The sequence below is a fragment of the Callospermophilus lateralis genome, chromosome 8 (assembly GCF_048772815.1).
Source record: "Callospermophilus lateralis isolate mCalLat2 chromosome 8, mCalLat2.hap1, whole genome shotgun sequence".
NCBI classification, from domain to species: domain Eukaryota; kingdom Metazoa; phylum Chordata; class Mammalia; order Rodentia; family Sciuridae; genus Callospermophilus; species Callospermophilus lateralis.
Genome location: NC_135312.1, coordinates 59,160,547 through 59,185,984, shown reverse-complemented (window position 1 = coordinate 59,185,984; position 25,438 = coordinate 59,160,547). Strand labels below are relative to the sequence as shown.

General features: G+C 35.1%; 1 protein-coding gene across 5 annotated transcripts in view; it reads left to right on the top strand.

Annotated features, from left to right (window-relative positions):
- Cnot6l (CCR4-NOT transcription complex subunit 6 like) overlaps positions 1-15,013 on the top strand; it is a 98,539-nt gene extending 83,526 nt beyond the window's left edge. For all 5 annotated transcript variants that reach the window (XM_076863935.2, XM_076863933.2, XM_076863932.2 and 2 more), the window contains 3 exons: positions 1,741-1,968; positions 4,276-4,478; positions 7,831-15,013. In XM_076863935.2, the coding sequence (XP_076720050.1) occupies positions 1,741-1,968; positions 4,276-4,478; positions 7,831-8,043 (644 nt within the window). In that variant the 3' untranslated portion in view covers positions 8,044-15,013. The remainder of the gene's footprint in view (positions 1-1,740; positions 1,969-4,275; positions 4,479-7,830) is intronic.
- Positions 15,014-25,438: the final 10,425 nt, after the last annotated feature.

Sequence of the window (25,438 nt, the reverse complement as noted above, 5' to 3'; positions counted from 1 at the left end):
CCTCTTTTTAGCCTTTTCTATTGCCTGCCTCCAAGTGTTATATTATTTACTCCTTTGTTTTAAGGAAGAACAAGAAGGAAGTGAGGCTACCTCAGTACTTTTCTTTTTCCCTATACTTTTTGCAGAAGAAAAGATTTTTTCACGTTTGAGTTTGATTTGAAATATTCAGACCCTGAGTATGTGTTGTAACCTCCTTTTCCCATCATCCTTCAGTGTACCCTTCATTGAGAAGGATAAACTGTGAGATTTGACTTTTCTTTCTTTTGAGCCTCTTCATTGTTATATATTTTTATAAATTTTATCTATTTTTATGTCATTCCCATCACTTTTCTCCTTTGGTACTTTTGTTCTGATATGATAGTAATCAAGTTTATTTTGGAGTTTTACTCCTCTTTTAACTTGGAGAAGAATAATTCCAGACTATACAGTGGGTACTTTCACTGAAGTACCTGAAATATGTATCTTTTGTATTCCTAGAAAAAGAATTTAATAATATAGAAAGTGCTTACAGCTCCTTTGCCAAAGCAAAGGGCACATTTTTAATATTTTATGTAGTGAACAGTAGAGATAAGATCTCACTGAGTTGCTTAGCGCTTTGCTTTTGCTGAGGCTGGTTTTGAACTCTTGATCCTCCTGCCTCAGCCTCCCAATCGCTGGGATTACAGATGTGTGCCACCACGCTTGGCAACTTTTACAATTTTTAATATATTAACCTGTCTACCATTTGGAAAGTAACTATGTTAGTGTTTATTTTGACAGAATTAAAAAATAGGATTTATATGGGGGAAAAAGAACCTTAGTTGAATTCTCACTTTCCAAATGAACCTGAATACCAAAATGGTAACTAACCGGTCCAAGACCACACAAAATAATTAGTAATAAAGCCTGGTCTGAAACACAATTCTCATTTATCCTGGTGTATGTTAGTAAATTTGTTTAGGTAGAAAATTGACTTATTTTGTAGAGCTTAATTTCATGTGGTCTTTTATTACTGATCAGGAAATGCAAGATCAATTAAAGTCTAGGTAACTTAATAACTGAAATCCTGCCTCACTGTTATTGTTGTATTTAATCAACAGATAGTTTAAAGTGCTTATTTATACTAAGAACTCAGCAAATGCAAGGCATTGTAATCAAATGTTGATTATATCATGATATAATTCCTAACTTGGGTATTTAGATAAATCCTAGGATCAGCAAAGTTTTACTGTAAAGGAATAGATAGTAAATATTGTAGGCTCTATAGGCTACCTAAGTCTTAATCACAGATTCTCCAACTCTCACCCTTCTTTCCTTCCTTTTAAAAACATATAAGCATCCTTAGCTCGCATGGGCTACATAGAAACATATGAGGGGCCATGTTTAGCTTATGGGCTACTTTGTCAACTCGATCTGGAAGAGGAATTTCCATATTAGGATTACCAGAATCTTAGCTCTTGACTTCTGAGAACCAGATTGAAATAAAAGGGAAGGTATAAATTCCTGGAAAAGAATAAAGAAATTGCTATGGATTTAAAAAAATTTTTTTTTAAAAAATATACTAGTTGTTGACAGACCTTTACTTTATTTTTATGTGGTGCCGGGAATCGAACCCAGTGCCTCACACATGTTAGGCAAGCACTCTACGACTGAGCTACAACCCCAGCCTTGCTATGAATCTTTTTGTGAAAACTTTAAGATACCACTTGTCCTGAGACATAAAGCATAACTTTATCTTTTTTTTATAATATTTAAATTTAGGTATGAAGCCTATTCATGCTGCAGACAAACAGCTGCTTATAGTGGCAAATGCCCACATGCATTGGGACCCAGAGTATTCTGATGTGAAACTTATCCAGACCATGATGTTTGTCTCAGAGGTTAAAAACATTTTGGAGAAAGCCTCAAGTAGGCCTGGCAGCCCAACTGCAGATCCTAATTCCATCCCGCTGGTGCTATGTGCAGATCTTAACTCATTGCCAGATTCAGGTATTTATAACATCATTTCCTTCTTGTTTTCAGTTTTGCTTTTACTCTGAGATGAAAGCCTTGTAACTCCTTGTAACTTGTAATTTTTGGAGTTGAAATTTCTCTTTTAAATTAAGAAGAATTCAGTGAGAATTGCAGGGATAGGGCAGTAAGTAATTGAGGAAAGTTTAATAAAGAAACTATTTCCAAAGGTGTGGTGAGGTTTAAGGGAAAAAAAAAGAATGAATGTTGCAGTACTCAATCACAGGGGCTTTTGGTCTGGGAGCTGTCAGCAGAACTTGTAAAAAAAAAAAAGTAGATAATAGAAGAGAACCACATAATAGGAACAATGACTTTGAACTGAATGATGCTGCAAAAACCAGTAAGAAGGGACTTTGCTTCTCTCTCTCTGATCTCTTGCCAGTGCTTGCCCATTGACTAAATCCAACTAAAAGCTAGAGTGGGAGAAGGGTTTTATAGTTAATGCAATAAAGATAGCTTCCTAAGGAGTATAACAGAGAATGGTGATCTAAATGGGCAACCAGAAAATATTCATTGGTTAATAGTTGGAAGATTTTCAGTGAATAACTGATACTAGGTATAGAAGAATGATCAAAACACCTAGAATTTCATATTATTTCTTGACCTCCATTAACTATTTATGTCTTGACTTCTGTCGTTTTGGATCTCTGCAAAACTCAGTTTTCTGTTTTTATTTTGGTACTGGGAATTGAACTCATGGGCACTTTAGCATTGAGCTACATCCCTAGACTGTTTTTAATTTTTAGTTGTAGATGAACACCCAATATCTTTTTATTTATTTTTATGTGGTACTGAGGATCGAATCCAGTGCCTCACATATATTAGGCAAGTGCCTTACCACTGAGCTACAGCCCCAGCCCCCTTTTTATTTTTTTATTTTGAGGCGCAAACTTGCCAAGTTGCGAGGTTGACCTTAAACTTGTGCTCCTCCTACCTCAGCTCTTGAGTTACCGAGATTACAGGCACGCACCATGGTTCCAGGCTTCAGTTTTCTATTTTAGATGCTAAATGTCAAACATAAAACATTAAGGTATTACTTTTTTATTATTACCAAAGCATATTCTAAATTTTGTATATTATCATTATTATTAGGCTATTAAAAAGCAGCCAACAATAAACCTAAAACAACCCAAATGCCTATAATTGGAATGTTTAAAAAAAGGCACTAAATATCTTTCTCTTTTAGAAAATAAATGCTGAAATCTTTATTTACACGTTTTATGACCAATAGGCCAATTGGCACCTTAACCACACTCTCCTTTTTTTAATCCTCTGAGTTGAATTGCTCTGATATACAAGTTTTTCTCCTATTTAATTTGATTTCATTAAGCCAGTTACTGTCATTTGTCAGCCAAGCATAGTGAGCTGACTATGGAGACTTTCAGGTTGGAATCCTACTTCTGCCACTAACCAACAGTGTGGTCTGTGATCAAGTTTCTCAGATTTAAATAAGATAATAATCATTTTACATATACCATATAGAGTTGTTGTTTGTGAGGTTTAAGTTTGTAAAGCACTTAAGATAGGCATATAATAAATAGTAGGTAAATGGTAATTTTTTGATACTGATATTACATTAATTACTTCTTCATTGTATCTTGCTATCATCCTGATCACAAATAGGAAGAGAGGACTCTAATATTAGTGTCTACTAATTATCATCATAAGAGTTGTGATAATTTTTTCATGTTTCCTAATGTACTGGAAACTGTACTTTCTGAATTCTCTTCATCTTTTTAGATACACCTAATAATTTGGTCAAATAATATGTCTGTGGCATATAAATAATCTTTGTAGTGTCAGGCCGAGAAAACTCATGCTAGCTCAAAATAATGATGTTGTCTAGCTGACACTAGACATTGAAATGTTGAAGATGTAAAATGTTTTTGTTAAATTATTTTTTATTACATATGCTATATTTTATGTTTCCAAAGTTGTTGATTGTGTGGAATAGGAAAATATTCAAGAGATAGATAGGTTTAGAATAATATTCCCAAAACACTTAAGGTCAAGATCATTCTGGTAAATGTTGCTTAGATCCTTGAAATCATATAAAGCTGAATGAACTATTAAGAAACACTGTTCTAGGTAATCTGGATACTTTGTTCTGAAATAAGCAAATATCCTTAAAAAATTTTTAATAATAAAGAAGATGGTTTCATATGACTCAAAACCATTAAAACGACTCTGAACCTGGTATAGCTACCTGGCTATAGGTCTTAACTGTTAAAGACTTGTGTAAGGACTAAATGCTAAGTGGTACTGTTCCTTTCTTTACTCTGCTAGGTGTTGTGGAATATTTAAGCAATGGAGGAGTAGCTGACAACCATAAAGATTTCAAGGAACTAAGGTACAATGAGTGTCTTATGAACTTCAGCTGCAATGGAAAAAATGGAAGCTCAGAAGGGAGAATTACACATGGCTTCCAACTTAAGAGCGCCTATGAAAATAACTTGATGCCTTATACCAATTACACCTTTGATTTCAAAGTGAGTAGCCGCCTATGTGCTGGTGTTGAAAGTATTTCAAATATAAACTTGTGACAAGAAAAGTATAATTTATGTACTTAAAATTGATTTTATAATCTTCACTTTTTTAGATTCTCAAAATGTCAAGTCTAAGTGTACATCTAAATATGAGGAATTTTGATAGGTTTGTGGTAGTTATTGTCTTAACAATTTGTTTTTTAATCTTTATTTTTTCAAATTTCAAATAATACTGATGATAACAAACACTTCTGAAATGTTTACAATGTTCCAGACATGTTTAACATACTGGACTATAAACTTATTTTTTTTAATATTTATTTTTTAGTTTCAATTGGACACAATATCTTTATTTATTTATTTTTATGTGATGCTGAGGATCAAACCTGGGGCCTTGCATGTGCTAGGCGAGTGCTCTACTGCTGAGCCACAATCCCAGCCCCTAAACTTATTTTGAATGGATTTATATGATGTTCAATAACAAAATTTCTTAGTACTTTCCATTTATATTTATCTTTAAAATTTCTGGGTTTCTTTTAAAGAAGGGGTTATAGGTTACACATAACATCTTACATCCATTTAGTCATACCAATATATTCCCATACATTGGAACACTCCATCTTTAAAAAGGAAAAAGACAGTTTTTGCAAAATAAGAAAAAAGAAATTAAAGGACTATTGTACAGGGCCAGCTGTTCTTTAGAGATTGATCATGGTGGCTTTCTATAGTTAATCCCTTTTTTATTGCCTATTTTCTAATCACTTTGTCTCCCTTTAGCTCCTATTTTGTTCCTATTTTATTTTCTGGCATTTCAGAATACTAATATACTATCCTGAAAAAATAAAGATTTTAGAAAGTGGTTTGGTATAAGCAGCCATGAGAGGATTAATACAATACCAAAGGAAATTTGTGGGCTTTTTCACAACTCCAGTAGCCTTTTTTTCATTTTTAGTGTTTGCTCCTGAAAACAAATTATTTATCAGCTTTTGTAATCAGGAAGTTGGGGGGAAAGCTGCTTAGAAGTTGAGTCTAATTTGATATTTTTGCTATTAGATAATTCTATCCAGTGATAGTTCATTTTGTTTTAATCACTCATATGCAATGATGTGCTCGTAAATATTTCTTGGAAAAAGAAGCCCTGATCTGTAGAGTTTGCTGATTTCTGTGGTTTAAATGCTTCTGCTAAAGCATATTCCAAGCTCCCAGAATGCTACCTTTGAATGCAGTGTTGTGAAGGTGTACTAATAAAGTCAGTACTAGCTGGCTTCAGGCACACCAGTGTAAGCTTAAAGAAATACCTGTATATTTAATGATAGTTTACTATAGGTTAAATCCTATCCTTCTAACTATAATGATAAATCTGCTAGTATAACCCAGAAATCCTGTAATAAAATTTCTCCAAAAGAAGTGTTCAATAATTCTACAACTGTTAATGTTTTGGTATGAATATAAATAAAAGAAAACAGATATTATTTCTTCCTTGTTTTTTTAAAAGTTACTTTTTTCTTGTTCAAAAGCAAAAATCAGAGAAACAAAATTTGGCTATTAATCTAAGTTGTCTTCCTCAATCATCTGAATTGGTCTAAAATTCTTTGCTAAAATTTCTTCAGAATCTATTATGGATGTTAATAATCACATCAACATTCAGACTGGCTAAATGAGTACAATTAAAGTACCAGAAATGCTTGGCTTGGAGAGTAATGAAATAGAAGAACAGAGTTAGAAATGAGTGGAAAAGAGGCATATATATGGGTAGATAAGTAGACTGGCTGAATAGATAGATGGGATGAGAGTGTAGAATGGGATAGAAGGAAGGATGCTTAGAGAATGAAATAAGGGCATTTCTGACTAGAAAGAATGAACAATAAACATTGCAGATTTATATGAAGGATTTTATGTCATTCTATCCCAATATTGAAGAAAGTCAATAAAAAAGATTAACACCAAATATAAAGTCTTCTGTGATCAACTTTAAATACATATCCTACAATAGTGTCCTGCCATTGCCTCACTAAGATGTTATTTAATTTTGTTTACTTGGCTGAGCATTTGTTTACTTTCTTGTTACTGAATAAGTATTTAGAATCCAGTCCCTTTATCTAGAAATGGTTTGGAGTTAATTGAAATATAGCTGTTAGGAGAATTACTTCTTTCTTAGCATTATTTACAGACCAAATAAGTTTAATAAACAGTTTAATTCAAACCTATTGCTGTTCCTCACTGGTCCCTCATACCCCCAATCTGAAAGCATTTTTAGTCAGCTTTTTTATCATTGTGACCAGAATACCTGACAAGAGCAACTTAGAGGAGAAAAAGTTTATTTTAGTATTTTATTTTCTTGTTTGAAGCAAAGGGTGGTCTCAAAGGGGAAGTATAGCCACCCTGACCCTTGTTAACTCTTTTTCTGAAATATATCTATAAAACCAGACATTAAGCAAAATGAGGGAATAATACCTTGTCATCATATAATTTCTAGACGATTTGGACTTGAAGCATTAATGACAGAAGTCCTCCTAGGTTCCTTAATTTATGGTAAAGTAAGGTTAGATAAGGTCTTTTCTCTCAAAAGAATTATTTTGGTCTTGGTTATATGAAAATTGGCAAATTAAAGTCATGGTTTCTAGAATCTCTTAGTAGATACCATTATTATGTATAGTATTTGTAAATAGGTACTTTCAACTGTAGAAATATATTTTTTTTCTATTTGGGTTTATGTTCTCTTGGTTTAGACAGGAACCATATAGGAAAAATGTGAATTTGTTATCTTGCATTCACAGCCTGGGACAATCAAGCACACTACTCTTTGAGATTTACTGATCAGACAAATCATCTAGCTCTGAGAGATACAACTAATATATTTGGGTCCCTGCCAAATATTTTTTATTTAGATATCCTTATATAATAAGGAAATCTAGAAATGATTGTGTATCAGGGTTTGTGGAAATTAGAATAGTTAACTGTGTGCTAGCTATATGTTGTTATACATGTTCTTATTTTTCCACTTACTATAACAGTACAGTTTCCACATTTATACTGATAAGTATTAGATTTCACTAAAAAACCAAGCAGGACAATTCTAAAAATACCTAGACATAATTTGGTGTGTATTGTAGCTCCTTAGTTTATCACTTATTCACACATGGGAGTTTTTATGATTCACTAGGATGCTCTGTTTCATGTAATACCCATTGAAGATTTGAACCTTATTTGATCCTGCAGTAAAATAGATCTCAGAAGTAAAGATTATTTGTTTTGCTTTTATAAATTATGAAGTTTTCTTTACATGGAGTTTTTCTATTATCTAAATATTTTTCTTTTTTCTCCCCCCTACTCTCAACCCCCAATCTCTTTCTAGGGCGTGATTGACTACATTTTCTATTCCAAGACTCATATGAACGTGCTTGGTGTCCTGGGGCCTTTAGATCCTCAATGGCTGGTTGAGAACAACATCACTGGGTGTCCACACCCTCACATCCCTTCAGACCACTTCTCACTGTTAACACAACTTGAACTCCACCCTCCACTCCTGCCTCTTGTCAATGGTGTTCACTTGCCTAATCGGAGGTAGTGGAGTACTGCCCCGCAAAGACGGGGATCTGTTGCTATGGACCTGTATAGTTGTAAATCAAAGTATGTAGGAGTGAAGTATGGCCATCCTTAAGCTGCTTCTTCAGGTTCCTTTCATTATGTGTTTGCTATAAGACTTTGTACATTTTTGTGCATATTGATATCATTTGGCACTAGGGCTGGAACCAAAGTATTATTGTCTTTCCAAAATTTTAATTTAACGTGTTTTTAAATTGGATTTTCTTCATATTATATTAGGAGTCAGCATTCATAATTGATTAATCACCTATTTGAGGCCAAGCAACAATGTATTTGTTTTGAAAAAACAAATACATTCTTTTGAATGGTTTCAAATGAGCCAGTTGATTTTGTAAAAGGCAATTTTTTTAAACTATAAATATAAGATTTTAAATTGAATGATGGCATGCCTTCCAGGGAAAACTTTTTTGAATTTCTGTTTTCCTTTATGTCAGACCAATTTTTGGCTCCCCAAGTCATTTGCACATTAACAAAGCACTTAAATTTGCTTGATCTGTACATAAACTATGATATAACCTCTAGCTGTAATAAGAAAATTGAGAAATTAAAAGATGATTGCACAATATGCTTTCAGAATCAAGCATTTAACAGCACATGACAGTTTGTTGGCTAAACACTGGTTGTTTTGTTTTGGTTTGTTTTGAGAAATCATTCTGTTATTTTTGTCCCTAATATTAGTTATAACCTGTTTAAAAGTATTCTAAGCCTGTCTCTCTAGTTTATTTATAGGGCAACAGCAGGTAATTTATACTGCCATATATCTTGAAAATAGAATTTGGTGTGTTTAGGATGCCCACAAAATTAGTGTCCAGTATTTTTCATTACCTACTTATCCTTGTTTTCTATCTGGTTATACTGGAAAAAGAGATAACATCATTTTGCCTTTATAATCAAATATTTACAAAACAAACTGCTGAGAAAAAAGACCCTGATCAAAGTTTCAGAAAGGGAAAGCCATACAGATATTTCATGTGTTTCCCAATGTAGGTTAAATGGTTGTTGGTTTTGATTGAGGTTACTAATAGAAAGGATTTGAGGGGGAGAAAGAACAGATTTGGGGCAGTAGTTGAAAACCTTGGATCATTTTTTTTCCTGACTCTAGCTGCCAAATGGCCATCATATGCTTTTAATCTTTGTTTCCATTGTCTGTCAGGGTTGAATTAAAAAGCTACTGGTTTATTCCCAACTGTTGATGCCTTCAGATATGTTGGAATCCTTTTTTTTTTTTTTTTAAATACCCAGGAGGAGCCAGTTGAAAATCTGTGACTCAAGAGGCAGTGAACGTAATATCTCGTTTTCTGGGGGGAAAAATTGGTTGGCTACTTGATGTTAATTATGGCACAGTAACAGGAAAAGGTTGTGTCTGTGTTTTTAAGTTTTTCTTTATTCTGCTTTTTTGCTGCTATAAGAGTTTTCTGAAATTTATATTTTAAGACTTTTCATGCACTTTACTGTTTCTAGTCTCAAAATGTGATATTTTTAATAAATGAGAAATTTTCCATTATGTGAATGAAATTTTAAAAGAAAATAGCCTATATTTGTGTCTCACTAATATATAAAGTACAAGTCAAATTTAAATTATTTAATTAGTTTTAAATATATACAATTTGTCTCCTCTTTCAAACCTGGCATCTTAGGCTGTTTTATTATTAAATGATGCATTTCCTTTGGTCATTTTATACTAATTTCTTCCATAGTAAATTAATCAGGCTATATAAGATAATATATCCCCCGAAGGGTAATTTTAGTGGGACAAGGGTGGTGGGATGATGTAATATCATATATGGGATTGCATCAGAAGGGTTCTGTAAAGCCTAAACTCCCTTTTAAAAGTGCCTAGTGATAGAGGCGTTGTTTGTCATCTGCTATAATTGGAATGTCATTGTAGTTCAGTGAAGTTTGATGTAAATAAAATATTCTTTTAAAAATGTTAAAGTACCAGAATAAACAAAAAGAAACAACTCTTAAGATGACAGATTTTCCTCAATGTACAGGTATCCCTTCTTATATACCTCAAGCATCCAACATCTAGCCATGCAAATTGATTACCTGAAGCATAGTACTGGAAAGTAGAATAGCATGAAAAACTTAATTTTGTGGACATTACCTTTTTTTGTAATCGGCTACTGTATGTTTTATTTTAGATCTTTTTTTTTTGGGTGGATTTTCTGCTCTGGAGGTATATGCACTAACAAAATATTTTCCTCCTTTCATTATACGCATGTTAATTAGCAATGTGAGCAATATTTCCTACCATACTTCACTCCCAATATTTTTTGAGATGTTTGTATAAAATGGAATTTAAAGTTCACTTATGATTGTATATGAACCACAGAGGAGCCCATTTATTAATAAAAAAACCCCTTTTTTAATAGTTAAATGTAGAGGGAAAAATAAAAAATTGGGAAACATTGTAAACAGCTTAAGTTTATTTTGTGTATGATTGAGGCACTCTGTTGCAGGAAGGTGTGTAATTGGGTTCTCTCTGCTTCCAAATGCACTCTTTCAAACCATTCATTATCCTGTGTATTTTTAATGTGGTTTGAGTAAATGTTGGTAGTAGCTCTGTTGAAGTAGGTAATTGTGTTTTGTTTTGGGTGGCACACACACCTGGGGCATGGTGACCCAAATTTCATGTGCACGGTTTTCTTAAGCCCATTGCCCAAATTTCACACACCCTTCACCCTTTGTTCCCTTTGTAAAAGGAGTGGTATCTGTTTTGAGCTGCCAATTCAGGTGATCAGAAATGCTGCTATCCTCAGCATTGTCTTGTTAAAACGCATGCCATTTGGAACTTTGGCAGTGAGAAGCCAAAAGGAAGAGGTGAATGACATACAGTAGTTTATGTTCAATGAAACAAAATATATATGCTCATATACTTTCTAGTTTTCAGAATAAGTTAAGCTTTATACCATTGAGCTGCTGCATATTTTATCTGAAGATAAGAGGAATTTTGGTCATTTTTCAATTGTGATATGTTTCTTTTAAATTGTTGAATATGATTCCTGATATTTATCTGGGAACTGGAGTGTTCTTTAAATTTATTAAAACAGTGTTTGAGGAAGGGAAAACTGCACTGTTTGCCATTATAACAGTCATACAAGTGCATGTCAAGTCACCCACTCTCTCAGGCATCAATATCCGCCTCATAGCTTTACATATTTTGATGGGGAATATTGCAGCATCCTCAGGACTGACATCTGGAAAAGGCTCAAATCCACTTACTGCTCCTTGCTTGTTGACTTTGTTTTAAAATATTGTGCCTGGTGTCAACTTTTAAGCAACAGCACTGCCTAAAAGCAAGCAGAGAACAGAATCCCAGCACCATTCTATAGGCAACTTTTTAGAATTCAGATATAGTAAATCTGTTCAAGATTTATGATGTTTTATGTAAAAAAAATTTTGTACAACATAGCTGAATATTTTTGTTTTATTTCTTTGATGTGAGGCGTGTGAACGTTCGTTTGAATATCACATGTTAAAGTCAGGTATGGCACAATGGGTTCTGAGACCAGCTTTTTCCCCCTCCCATTTGCCTTGTTCCAAGCTCTTTCTTTTCAAATTACTTTTCTGATATTCATAGGCAGATATTTAATTTTACTAATAAGCATCCTGTGTGAATGTATTAAAAAAGCCACTGTGTTTTAGTGTTGTAGTTTGCAGAAATATAAAAAACTCTGTTCCTTATTTGCTCCTATTTTTGTGTCTTAGAGTTATATATTAAATCACAGAAGCAAGGGAGAAGGTTGAAAGAAATCTAAGACTCATATCACTTGATTCTATAGCAGATTACATTAGAATTGAGGGTGTGACACATTAAAACCAGAACATGGGCAAACATCTATTTAAAAATTCTGTCTCCTAAGTATATATTGTTAAATGGTTGAAAATTTAAGTCTGCATTTCCAAGAATTTCTAAAAATCACTGATGCGATCTTTTCTTTCAATATCAAATAGCAACGAGTACAGAAAGCACATGGAGGTATATGTTCTTTGAAGGAACTGGAGGCATATAATTTGTCATTCCTAATACAAGGCTAGATTTTCTATTGTTAAAAACTGCCTGTGTCCCAATACTTATTTGATTCTTAGCTTTTATATTCTGAATTTGAGATATTTTAATAGCTTTGCAAAATATGTTGACTGATAGTAGCTTCAGTCACAGAAATCATGATCAGTTTTTGTTACAGAATGATTTTATGGCTAGCAGAAGCTTTATGGCACATTTTCAAATAACTCATGTTTGACATAAATGTGAATTCTCACATTTGTAAGATTTTCTCACACCTCCCCTCACCTTTAAAAAAAGAAAACACCTTTCTAATGTGTTGAAGATTTGTTTACCCCCCCCCCCTTTCCTTTTGAATTGTATCATGTTTATAGAACTCTGAATCATAGGTAGCAAATTAACTAAAGAAGTTAGAATTATTTTTCTAAGCCAGGAACTTCAACTAAAGTTTTGAATTTGTAGACAGATGGGAACTTTTATGCTTATGATTACTTTGGGATTTTAATTTTATAATAGTATCATGATCATCAAATTGAATTTCAGATATAGTTAACTAGTGCATCTTTAACCTGGTGCATTTACCAAAGTTTATAATCTGTTCAATAGGATGCCCAGAGCATCTTTCAGAATTGTCACCAACAGCTAAGGGTAGAAAAGCCCTTATATCTGTACTGCAGGATGTTCTGAACAAGAACCTCTTGAAAGACGGTTGGCAGTTTTGAGGAAGGTATTAAGAAGCATGCATGTTTCTTATTTTTACCAAATCGCTTCTTTATGAAAATTTATCTTAAATCAAAAGGCCTGTAGAAAGAAGGAAAAGCAAGCTTTATTAACTTAGTAAGTAATTTCTTTTGGCATAAGTTTGGTTAGACTTGGATTATTCTTGGAACCAAAGGAAAACAAGTATGTTGAGGTTTTCATTCAATAAACATGACATGGAAGTAATACAGCATTTCTAAGTTAAATAACTTTTAGTGTTAAAACATATGAATTAAGGACATGTCTATTAAATATTAATTTTTTAATGGCACATTGTACAAACAATAACATTAAACTGAAATTAGAAGTGTCATCAGAAATAAATCACAATATGACAGGGTATGCAAATAAATGCCAAGTGATATGACTCTTTTGGCATGGTACATTTAGCTTTCAGAATCTTTCAGAAGGCATAATTTGCCGCTTATCACTATTTTGGTTATAGCAGTCTCCTTGAATTTAGATAATTTCACTGTTTGTCAGTTTTAACTTGAAAGCATAAGAATCATGGTAGCCCTCTCAGAAATGGTCCTTGCTTATTTCAGTTTTGTTAATTTCAAAGTACCAATACATTTTCTTTAAGCCATCATATTTATATAATCATATTTAATTTGCCTATAGTTATCTGAACTTACAAAATTGGCTCCGTGTTGATGTGTCCAACCATGGCTTTGCTTCGTACTGAACAGACATAGTATCTCCTGCTACTTGTGTCAATTTTGATGCAGTAAGTGATGCAGTATCTGGGTTTCTATTTATTTAGAAACTGTACTGTCCTTTCTCTGTGCTCAACTTACTAAAAGATGTATTCCCTTACCTGTGAAATTCCTGAGCGGTGCTCTGCCAGCTTTTGAGGGGAGGGGTTTGGATGGCTGTGTTACTGCACACTGGATCTGGAATCAGTGTTGTGAGTGGCAAATTTCTTAAACACCAGCAGCACTGAGAAGTGCACCATGGGCATTTGTACAGTTGTCCAAAAGCAAACACTGCTTTTACCTAGGAGAAGCTGAGGTCTAGAGTTAAGTAGGAGTACTTGGAATGTTTCAAGGAAGATGAATTTTTCAACTTTGTTGTCTCTGAAGTAGGGTAGTATAGAGGTGGATGGGGTTTTTTTCTTTGTTATTTTTTTTAAAGCGAATGTGTACCTTTTCTCTTTGGAAGGGCCAGGGTGTTTGGTCCATTCCACCATGAATTAATTTATATCATGTATTTTTCTTAATTTATATCTTCTATTGTGATTTATTTCAGCTATATAGTAAGTGCCAACTAATTGTCCATGGGATTATATATTCTTCTACTTTATTTACCATTGGAGTAGGGAGGGGTTCATTTATTTTCATAACCTGGAACTAAATAATTCATTGTTTTGCATACATTTGAGTCATTCTGTGGCTTATAGTGTTTTTGTAACTGACTCTAATGATCGGAAAGCAAAGCACATGATTTTAAAACTGAGCAAGGTGTTTGGGTAATTTTTTTCCCCTGAATACTTGTTAGTTTCTATTAATAATATTCTAAAACAAATTGTTTCAGCTTATGTATTTGCTTTGTCCTAAGAAAAAGCCAAGCACTAAATCAACTTGTTATTGTGTTCCAATAATCAGTTTAAAATCCTAAGGGTTTTTTTTTTTTTTTTTTTTTTTGAGGATTTAATGAAGTGCCATGTAATTGTAGCTTGCTAGTGTTTAATGTTTAATAGACTGGTTCTGTGGTGTTCTAAACATTTTACACTCTGTCATCCCTGGAGAAAGTGGTTCTACTCTTATTGAACACATTCTCTCTGACAAATCACCAGCTGCTTTATTTTTCTATTTATTAAACAGTTGATGAGGTCTGAATCCTGACCTAACTGCTCAGCTGAGATGTTTTTTCACAATAGATGCTGTACAAAATGTGCGTGCAAAAGAACACAGTTTGGTGGTAGTATTTTTTCATTAATGTGAACATTGACTAAACAAAGCAGTCCTGCCTTTTAAATCTTGTGGCAGCTCAGAAGGGAGGTGCTTAAGAATCTTAACTACTATGTCAGATGACAAAATACTTTTTTCCATTTTGGAGATTGGGTACTGCTCACACATGATGTATAGGGCTAAATATATGCTTGTTTCCTTGCACCTGTGTACTTCCCCTTCTCTCCCTCCCTTTCCTTCCCCTGTAGGCAATAAATGGCCATTTTGCAACTGCATACTTTTGTCTTGGTTTTTGATTATTTGTGCAGTGTAAGTTTCTATTTTTAGTTTGGTTCTTCTCTTATAAATTAGGGAGCCAAAGGAATTTAGACAAAATGATGACAAATTCATGGTACTTTTTTTTCTGGTGAAAATTACATACATACTTGTTTAGAATAGATTTTGAAGTTGTGTGACTTGCTTTGCCATAGAAAATCCAATCAAAGGGATGTGTCATTTGGGTGGAACTTGGAGACGCAGTGTGTAATTTGTTGTAATGCATTTTCTTGTGTCTTATTGATCATGAGAACATATGTTGAGATTGAACTTCTCATTCTAGATCCTTCAGTGACTGAACAGAACTCCCTGCTGACTTTTGGACATGTAGTATGAGTAAGAAACAACAGTCTCAGTGTGATGTGAGGGCATAAATTTGGCCTATCCTGAATGATAGACAACCATTAAATCATCTGAGTTACCAGTATTGCCCAAACTCAGCAGCTTAGGCTCTCCAAGACCTAGAATAAATTCATTGAACAAACATTTAGGTTATATTCTATGAAAAAAAAATGCTATAGGTGATGTAAAGACAGGCTCTCTGACCTCCACAAATTACTTTCTAAATACTCATATCACACAAGATGCTGAGATGTTTTAGAGTAAAGATAATCTTTAAATCTTAGGATTTTGGAAAGTGGGTGGTGAGGAGTGAGGTCACAGTGAAATAATTAAAATCCAGCTATGGGAATATTCAAGTGAAAAATAAGTAGTGTGATTCAGAACATTAATCTTATAAACAACTGAGCTAACCATCTTAGTAAATGCTTGGATTATTTTGGCATATCAGAAATCTGGAGACTGAAACTTTCATGCTTACTGACTTGGCCTTTTAGCTAAGGATGCAATAAGAGCCTATCACTGATCTTAAAACTTTGTCTTCATGGAAGTCATTATGCTGCCAACCTTCAAGAAGTTTCCAAAGCAGAGACACCTGCAAAGTGAACTATAAAGTCAAGGTTTCAAGATAACTTCCATATTTTGGTACTTCTGAGAGAGGGCATTGACATCAAGTGTCCTTGCATTCACTGTGAACCTGGGCAAAACGTGCTCATTAGTAAAATGGAGATTAGAACCTAAATCTTATGATATGCTTCTCAAAAAGCAGAGGCCAAGACAAGGGCTTACACGGAGGTAATTTATTTGGGTAAGTGATCCAAGAAAGAATGAAGACTAGGACGAATGAAATCAGGAAGGAGAGAAAGCAAAACCAATAGTGTGTATATTGAGCTAATCAGATCTGCATTTAACAAGAACATAAGCTTGTCAAGGACCCTCTCAGGAGCTGAATAGAATGTTCCTTTACATTGTTGTCATCAGGGATGGGTTTGTGGACTTTTCCCATGAGACAAGGGTTACTTTCTAAAGCGATAATTCCTTTCCCTCACCCATATTTGTGCATATACCAAATTCATTTAGAGTCTGCAGTTGTCCCAGAGAGTGATAGTGGAGAAATGGTATTGGGGGTATAGAAAGTGAAAAACATTTGATGTGGCTAAGGCAAAGTGCTGTAAGTTATACCTGTGTACATCTGGTTGGCAATGGTGAGAACAGGGAATGAGCTGAGAGGGAGTAGAAGAGCATGAGTCTGATACACTACCTTTTGTACCTTTGAGATCTGTTTGGGCCTGTTTTATCAGCCTTCTAGGTTGCAATGTGCTGTATCTGAACAAAAAATAGACTAGTAGTGGTGGAACCAAAGTAATCCACTGCTACTGCTAGTTCTCTGGCTGTGCTTAATGTGTCATCTTCCTTTTAACATCATGCATTCCAGAATCTACTCAGCTATGTACCAGCTTGTCAATAGCTTTCTGTTACTTCCCTGAGATTGGATGCCATACCTTCATCCCACAAGATATTTTTCACTTGTTAGATTATGGTTTCTTTCACAAACATGAAAGAACCAACAGATGCCCAGTGAATCCCCTGGGTTCCAGACATGCTTCTTCCTCCCTTCCATCAGGTAGTAGCAATTCTGCCTTTCTATGCCAATATTGTAAGTCTTTGCTTGTACAATAGCATCATAAGGCCAGAATGACCCCTTCCTTGGAGCAGCCTATGTCCAATGCCTGGGCATGTGTGGTTAGAAAGTTCTAGGCTTAGCCCATCTTCGCAACTCTGATAAGCCATCTCATTTTCACATTTTCTAGGCTACTTTTGTTGAGACTGCTTGTCCTGCCCAAATTCTCTCAGTCCAATCCCCATTCCTTTCCTTCTCTTTCACAGGTTTTGATTCCAAGAGTATTCATTGAGCATTTCCTTCCCACCAATCATCTTAGAGGTTGCTTCCCAGGGAACCAAGTTTTATGTTTTGTTTTGCAGTACTGGGGATTGGGCTCAGGGGTACTCTGCCACCTGTTTGCTAAGACTTTATATCTTGACTCTATAGAGTGCCACCATATCAGCGCAATCTTATTTGAGTCCCTTAGCCCACACTTTGAATATCCGTTTTCACTTGTTTCTTCAATTTTTAGTTAGTGTTGGCCCAGATCTTAGAATTCTTTGGGTGAGTAAACTATTTTCTTTTGGTGTAGGTATTGTAGTCCTTTGCTCAGGCTATGCTGTGATGTGACTGTAGTGGGTCTCAAGTCAATGGAAGAGGGTTGGGGTGAAGCTAAAGGAAGACAAGCATTTTGTGGGGCATCTGCTCCAGGTGAGAACTTTGCCTCGTATCTAGGTGAGGAGAGGTTTCTTTTAGCAAGGGCGAGGGCCCTGAGGGTTAAGGATATCTGGGGAGTCAAGCTTCTCCTATTTCCATTTCCAAAATTTCCCATCTTAGATCTTGGGCTTTTGCTTTGAATACACAGGGTTGAAAACCATGCCTATATTTTTAGGGGCTCTGTTCCTGATGTGAAAATCCTAAGCCTGGTCTTTAATACTTTTTTGCCCTGGAATATAGCCACTGGAATAATGGTCTTTAAATAGTCTTGGATATATTCTGACTTTCATAGTATACCTTCAATTATTGTTGGCTAATTTGAGCCCAACATTTTATTATTTTAAGGTGCCTGAAGTCGGTTTCGGAAAGCAGATGTCCTCACAATCCTTACATTTACCATTCCCCATACTGTTTAAGTGCTGTTCCTTTACACATAAGCCAATGCTTCCCTTCCACTTCTGCTTCAGATCTGTCACTAATGAAAGCATACCAGGGGTCATCATCCAGTTATGGGGTAACTGAAGAGTGATCAAAGTCCAGAAGTCCATCTTGAGCCTTTGTTTTCTTGGGCCATTTCTGGTACTGTGTTAACTTGAGTTCCCACAAATAATACAGCCTGAGATCTTCCTTGCAGATAGTATATTTTGGGTTGTGATCTTAAGAAACAGAGTGGGGGCTGGGCTTGGGGCTCAGTGGTAGAACACTCACCTGGCATGCATAGGGTACTGGGTTCGATTCTCGGCACCACATGAAGATGAATGAATAAAATAAAGGTATTGTGTCCATCTACAATTAAAAATATATTTTTTTAAAATTAAAAAAAAAGGTGAGAACTAGGAAGAATCATATAGGGAAGGATGAAAAGCCAGTTCAATGGTGGGTTAATGAGCTAATCACTTCTGCAGGTAACTGAGGCTTGATCCTACCAGGAATTTTCTGAGGGACCATGTAAAATGCACCCCAGAATGTCCACCTGAGGAGTAGAAGAGAATATTGATTCAATGGCCCCTGTATCCCATTGGATAAAGTTCATTTACCTGGGTTTTAACTTCCTCTCAGATCGAGCTTTTTTTTTTTTTTTTTTAAATATGGCATGGTGAAGGATTTTACATTTTTGTTACAGCAAATCAAGAAAATCTACTTAATTACAATAGCAAATGATAAAAGTCCTCAGTAGTTCTTTTTTTTAGTACTGGGTATTGGATCCAGGGGATGCTTTACCACTGAGCTTCATCCCCAACCCTTTTTATATTTTATTTTGAGACAGGGTCTCACTTAGTTGTTGTGGGTCTCATTAAGTTGCCCAGGCTGGCCTCAAAGTTGGGATCCTTCTGCTTCAGCTTCCCATGTTGCTGGGTGTACCGAGGTGCACCACCATGTCTGGTGCCAAAGATAAAATTCTAAATAACAGTCCTGTTTTTTATGAGCATTTTATATAAACTTGTATCATGACAAGTTGGTCATGACAGATATGTAAATTTATATAAAAATTTATTGTTGGTTTTTTACATGCTGAGTACTAAACAATGTATGCTTGTATACCTTAATTTATTTAACCCTCACAAACCAGTAAAAAACATGCTATATTTTTCCAGAAATAACTGAAGCCCAGATATTTTGGTAACTCAACAGTTGTGTGATCTTGGGCCTAGGTTGGTATAGGAAACAGGAAGGTCTGTGCAGCATGTCCAGACTGTAGTGCAAGTGACCCTTCCCATTGGGCAATGGAACCCTTGCAGACCTTGTTGTTAAGCGGTTCAGCTGCTTATTATACAGTGCTTTAATACTATGCAGGCAGTTATTTGGCACTTGAAGGTCCAGGGGCAACTTGGTATTCCCTGGCCCTGTGCTGATGTTAAATTGACAAATGTAATAATAGGCTCATAAAGGGTAGAGTAACCAAGTTCTGGGTCACCTCACCATGTCAGCTACCAAGACCAGCAGAGGTCCTAGCTGAGGAAGAGAACAAGTTGTGGGTATTGGAGGAAAGAGAAGGTGAGTATCAATTTTAGCCTAAGAATGGCCCAACAGAAGAGACTGTAGGCCTTTTCTTTGTACATGTTCTTGGGACGGGGAGGGAAGAGGGAAGGAAATACTTCCAGAATATATCATATAAATCAATTGACTCTGAATAGACTGAGATGACCTGGGGTGTACTGCCTTGATTATCTTCTTCAAGACTCATTCGTTTTCTCATCTCTGAAGAGTGTAGGAAGCTGAGGGCTTTTTGCTAAAACCCTCCCTGAAGTAGGAGGGTTTCCTTGCCTCAGGTCATGGCCTCTTTTCGGTGGGGGTTGAGGGTGACTTGCAGCCAAAGACTGGTGAAGGTGGGTGGTATTAAGGCTTAACTCCTTTTTATCAACATGTAGGAAGTTCTGAAGGGAATGCTAGTTCCAAAGCTCCTTATATGAATGGCCAAGGTCTTGATTATGACTTCCTTCACTGATTTGATCTTGAGCACTCTAATAAAAACTTCTCAAATACCATTCTTCATCTCAAAATCTGTTTTTTGGGACACTATCCTGTGGCAAGGAGAAAAAGGTTTCATATGGCAGGTAATTATACTAGTGCTCCTGGATTATAGAAAAATCTCTCTCTAGAAAACTCTAATACTTGGAAGATACATTATGTGTGTGTGTGTGTGTGTGTGTGTGTGTGTGTGTGTGTGTGTTTCATAAGAACATATTGAGTGCTGAATAATAAACCCAATTACTCAGCATCTGTTTTCGTACTTCTATCAATTTTAACTTAAAACTGTGCAAAACATAGGAAAAAACATGTTGACCTTATTCAAAAGGTAAATGTAGAACAATTTATGAGGATTTGTGGTCTATGTGTATTAGGTTTAAAAGTGGCTATTATAAGGGATTGTATTAATCGCTTCTTTGGAAAAACAGAAGCTACTCTATTTCAATCAACATAAACACAACACAAGGAATCAGTTAAGTGAGTAAGGAAATGATGAAGCCAAACAGTAAATGATAAGACCAGAGGTTAGCAACATCCAAAATCCACTACAACTTTAAGACAATCCATGGATGTTGGGAAGATAGGTAAACTCAGTTCCTTGGATCTGGTAACTCTATCAGGAGACAGAACCATGGCGGGGGCTGCCCATAGGTGCTGGGATCACAAAGATTCAGACTCTGATGGGAATGGTTACCCAAAGCAATAAGAAGAGAAACTCCTTACCTTTTCCTCTTCCTCCAGTGTTCTACTATGTGTCTCAATGACTGAACCTAACCATAAGTGGTTGATAAAGAAGCCTGGGAAATGTTGCTTTCTTGATCCATTCAGAATAGAGAAACAATGGGCAATGCATGTGAGAGCATGCAAGCACATGACTAGCACACACTTTTAATTACTCAGCATCCATTCTCATACTTCTATCAATTTTAACTTCAATACAACCACAATTTAATTCTGCTATGTAACAGAATGCAACTGTCCTTTATATGAATATGCTCCTCTCATGCATTCCTTCATACAGTCATGTGTTGCTTAACAATGGAGACATGTTCTGAGAAATGTGTCATTAGGCGAATTTGTTGTGTGAACATCATAGAATCTACTCAAACTAAAACAGCTATGAGATTATTAGGCAATATAATCTATTGTTGAATGAAACATAATTATGTGGTGCGTGACTGAACTTTGGTGAAACGTATGTTCTTCATTCCTTAGAGGGAAGTGTATGACTGGGAGTGGCTAAGCAGTTATAAGTCCATTCCAAATTCCCATTTCTAAGAGTCTCTAGACTCCTTTGCCTGTGCTGTGCAATTCAGTACAGCAATCTCTAGTTCATGTGTGTGTGTGTGTTTCATAAGAACATATTGAGTGCTGAATAATAAACCCGATTACTCAGCATCTGTTCTCGTACTTCTATCAATTTTAACTTAAATGGGAAATGGCTACTCAGCATGATTTCTAACAGGGGAAATGTTCCAAGACATTAGTGTAGGCATTGATTTTTTAGTTAGGACTCCAAAGGTACAGACAACAAAAGTAAAAATAGATGATGGAATTACATCAAATTAAGAAATTTCTGCACAGCTAAGGAAATAACAGAATTAAGATACAACCTATAGATTGGGAGAAGATATTAGCAGACTGTATATCCAACAAGGGATTAAAATCCAGAATATATAAGAACCTAAAGAAGCCAAAAAAAGAAAAAATGAATACTGGGCTAAAGAACTGGCACTCCTTAAAAGACATACAAATGACCAAATATATGAACAAATGCACAATCTAAGTAATCATTAGGGAAATGCATATTAAAACCACAAGGTATCTATCGTCTTACCCTAGATAGAAGGGCTCATTAAAAGCGAAAGATAGATGCTCATGAGGGTGTGGAACTCCTATACACTATTGATGGGAAGCATAAATTAGTACAGGCATTATGAAAACCAGTATGAGGATTCTTTAAAAAAAAACTGCAAGTAGAACTCCCATATATGTATGTGATCCAGAAATCCCACTACTGGGTATAGATCCAAAGGAGATGAACTATTTATACTCAAAAGATAGATACATTTCCATGTTTATTGCAGCATTATTCACATAGTTGAAATATGTATTTAACTTAGATGTCATCAGTGGATGAATGGATAAAGAAAATGTGACGCACACACATAATGGAATATTATTCAGCCACAAAGAAGAATGAAATCTTGTCATGTGTAGCAACATAGCTGTAACTGGAGGTCATTATGTTAAATGAAATAAGCCAGACACAGAAGAAAAATACAATGTGTTCTCATTTATTGTAGAAGCTAATATGTGAATCTCATAGAAGAATGAAATGGAATAGTGGTCACTAGAGCCTGGGAAGAATGGTGGACAGGATGGAAAGGAAAAAAGTTCAATAAGTTTAAAATAGAAGAGGAAGGAATTAGTTATTATAATTTTTTCCATAGCATAGTAGGGCAACTATTGGTTAAAACAATCTGACATATTTCAAAATGATTAGATGAATATGAAATTCCCAATCCAAAATGATTGCTGCTTGAAGAGATGGAAATATTTATTACTCTGACTTGATTATTACACATTATATATATGTATCAAATTACCCTCACATACCTTATCAAGGAAAAATGTTGGTACTAGGAAGTCTGAAATTACATATGTAACTCATGTTATATTTTTGACAGAACAGTGTGCCAAGCAAATTCTGCCAACTCTACTTCAGACCCTTCTAGCTTTATGTTACTAATTTATCAGGTAACTAATACCACTCCTGGTGTTTGAGTCAACAAATTAAACTCCAGGTAGGTGTACCCATGTCCATAAATTCAACCTGATGCAATTCATGTCATTCTTCCAAATAGTCTTAGAATATATTCCCATATGTCTTTCCAAAGTTTCTTTCAATACAAATGAACAAAATTCAGCAACTCCTTTGGTGTTTGCTATCTCATACTGGATTAGGTCATACACTTTCCATCTGGGTTACATTGGAATCAATGATAGAAACAACTTCTAAGGCAACTGCTACAGGTGAAATCATGCAAAAGCTTTTATGCAAGTGAAGGATAGTTGTTATAGGTGGTGTGTTAATTGACAAAAGGAGAGCTGCCTTTGCTAGTGAGGAAGGTTTGGGGAGCTGGGAGTTCAGAGTCCCATCTCTGTCTGCCTAATGTTACTATTAAAATTCTTATAACTTTCCTTTCTAACCAGAGTGCTTACCTCAGCATAAAATACTCAATAGGACTATTTACTTAACTGAAGTTGCAATTTTGCAATCTCTTATCAATTCTTGAGCCTGCTTGTTAACCTTGTCTGACTTGGCTGCAGAGCTATGGAATGTGGGTGGTTACATGGCCTGATTTGGCATTAAAAATTCAAGGTGTTAGCCTCATCTTTCTCTTTGTGTATATTCTTCACAGCAGGCAAAAGTATCCATCCTGTGTAATCATTTATCTTTATAATCAAAATTACTATCATAATAGTCAAATGTAGCAGTTACATGGCCAAAGCCTTGTTTTTGACTTGGACTGTCTCAATAAACCACAGTTTATAGTTTAAATACTTATGATAGCATTGCATTTTTATTGTCCTATTTCTTGACTATAAGAAGGTCATGAACGCATTTAGAGCTAACAACACAATCTTAGAGTTTCATGTTGAGTGTAACCAAGAGCTGTAGCAGGAAGGTGCAATTGATAAAAACAAAAATCTGAGGATTGCAGACCAAAGATATTTTAGTGGTACAGGATGTGGTACAGTCTTGCTTCAGAGAAGCTTGCAAATATGTTGCAATATTATATATATTTATTAAATGTATGTATGTTGGTAATAACAGCATGAACGCTAGATCTTGTGTAATCCTAGTATTTTTATTATTTTTTAACCTATAATTTTTTTTAATATGGTGCTGAGGATCTAACCCAGTATCTCACACATGCTAGGCAAATGTTCTACCGTGGAGTTACAACTCCAGCCCCTAATCTTAGTATTATTTCTGATAAGCCTACCCATATACATATTTTATACATGGAAGAAATCATTATACATATTATTTTATAAGAGGCATGAAATTACTTATAACCATAAGTTTTTAAGTGAAATTCTATCTGAATACCTTCCTTATTCTGAAACCCAAAGGATAGTGAACATTTCTCCTACTATAAACTTACTAATTTGCAACTACATAGCTAAGATGTCTTCTCTACATTTAGTAGAACACACACACACACACACACACACACACAAAAAAAAATGTGTGAAAATCAGGTTCTAAATGCAGGGAGGAAGCAGCATCGTGAATCCTGCTTCAAGTTTATCTTTGTTAAAACCTTAATCTTTATTTTTTAGCATTTTCACATCTATAAATATTCTGTGTGTGGGATAAAGGGACCCTCTTTCTAAGAGTCTTTTTTAAGCCAAAAATAGTCTTGCCATTTTTTTTGCTTATGCCCTTAATCATTTGTAAAATAATGATTTATGAAAAGATAAATTCAGAAACTTTGGGTTTAGATACTTTCTTGAACTTTTTTTTTTTTTTAAAGAAAGGACTTTGTGTTCTGAATATGTGAATTCTGTACCCTGTGATCAGGACATTAGATTCAGGCATTAATCTAATGATCCATGGAATGTCCTGTACTTTTTTCCCCAGTGGAAGGAAGAAAGATTTGCTGGAGGGACTGACAGCATAAGAATGTGCTGCTTCTCAGCCCTCCAGATTGGGTTTCTCCCCAACACAACTGGCTGAGCAGTTGTTTCCAAAGCATATTGGATGTTATCCACATGATCAGTTTTTCCATCTTACATGGTAATTCCTTCCATCAGAAACCAGGGAGAATAGCTTTGGTTAATCTCCATAAACATCTGCCTTTACAAACTTACCGCTTTAAACCATGTAATGTTGAATGCTAGATTCAATATGAAGAAGACAAAACATGAACATTGTTTTCCTGATGCAGGCTAGTCCCTGGCATTTTTTTATAATAAAAAAGTGGGGGGCATGCATAAAGCCATTAGGAAATGTACAGGATGAGTTAGGAGGGTGAATGGATACCAAAGTCCTGATGCTTTTTGCAACTCCTCATTTTTGGAGGGTGGAACATTTTTTTTTTCTTTCTTCTTTGTATGATGTTCTCAATAAATGTTTATTAATTGAATTCATTAAAGAAAACTTAGAAATACAACAGCCCTTCAAATATTTGAGAAGGGTCATATGGGAGAGGAATGAAATTTC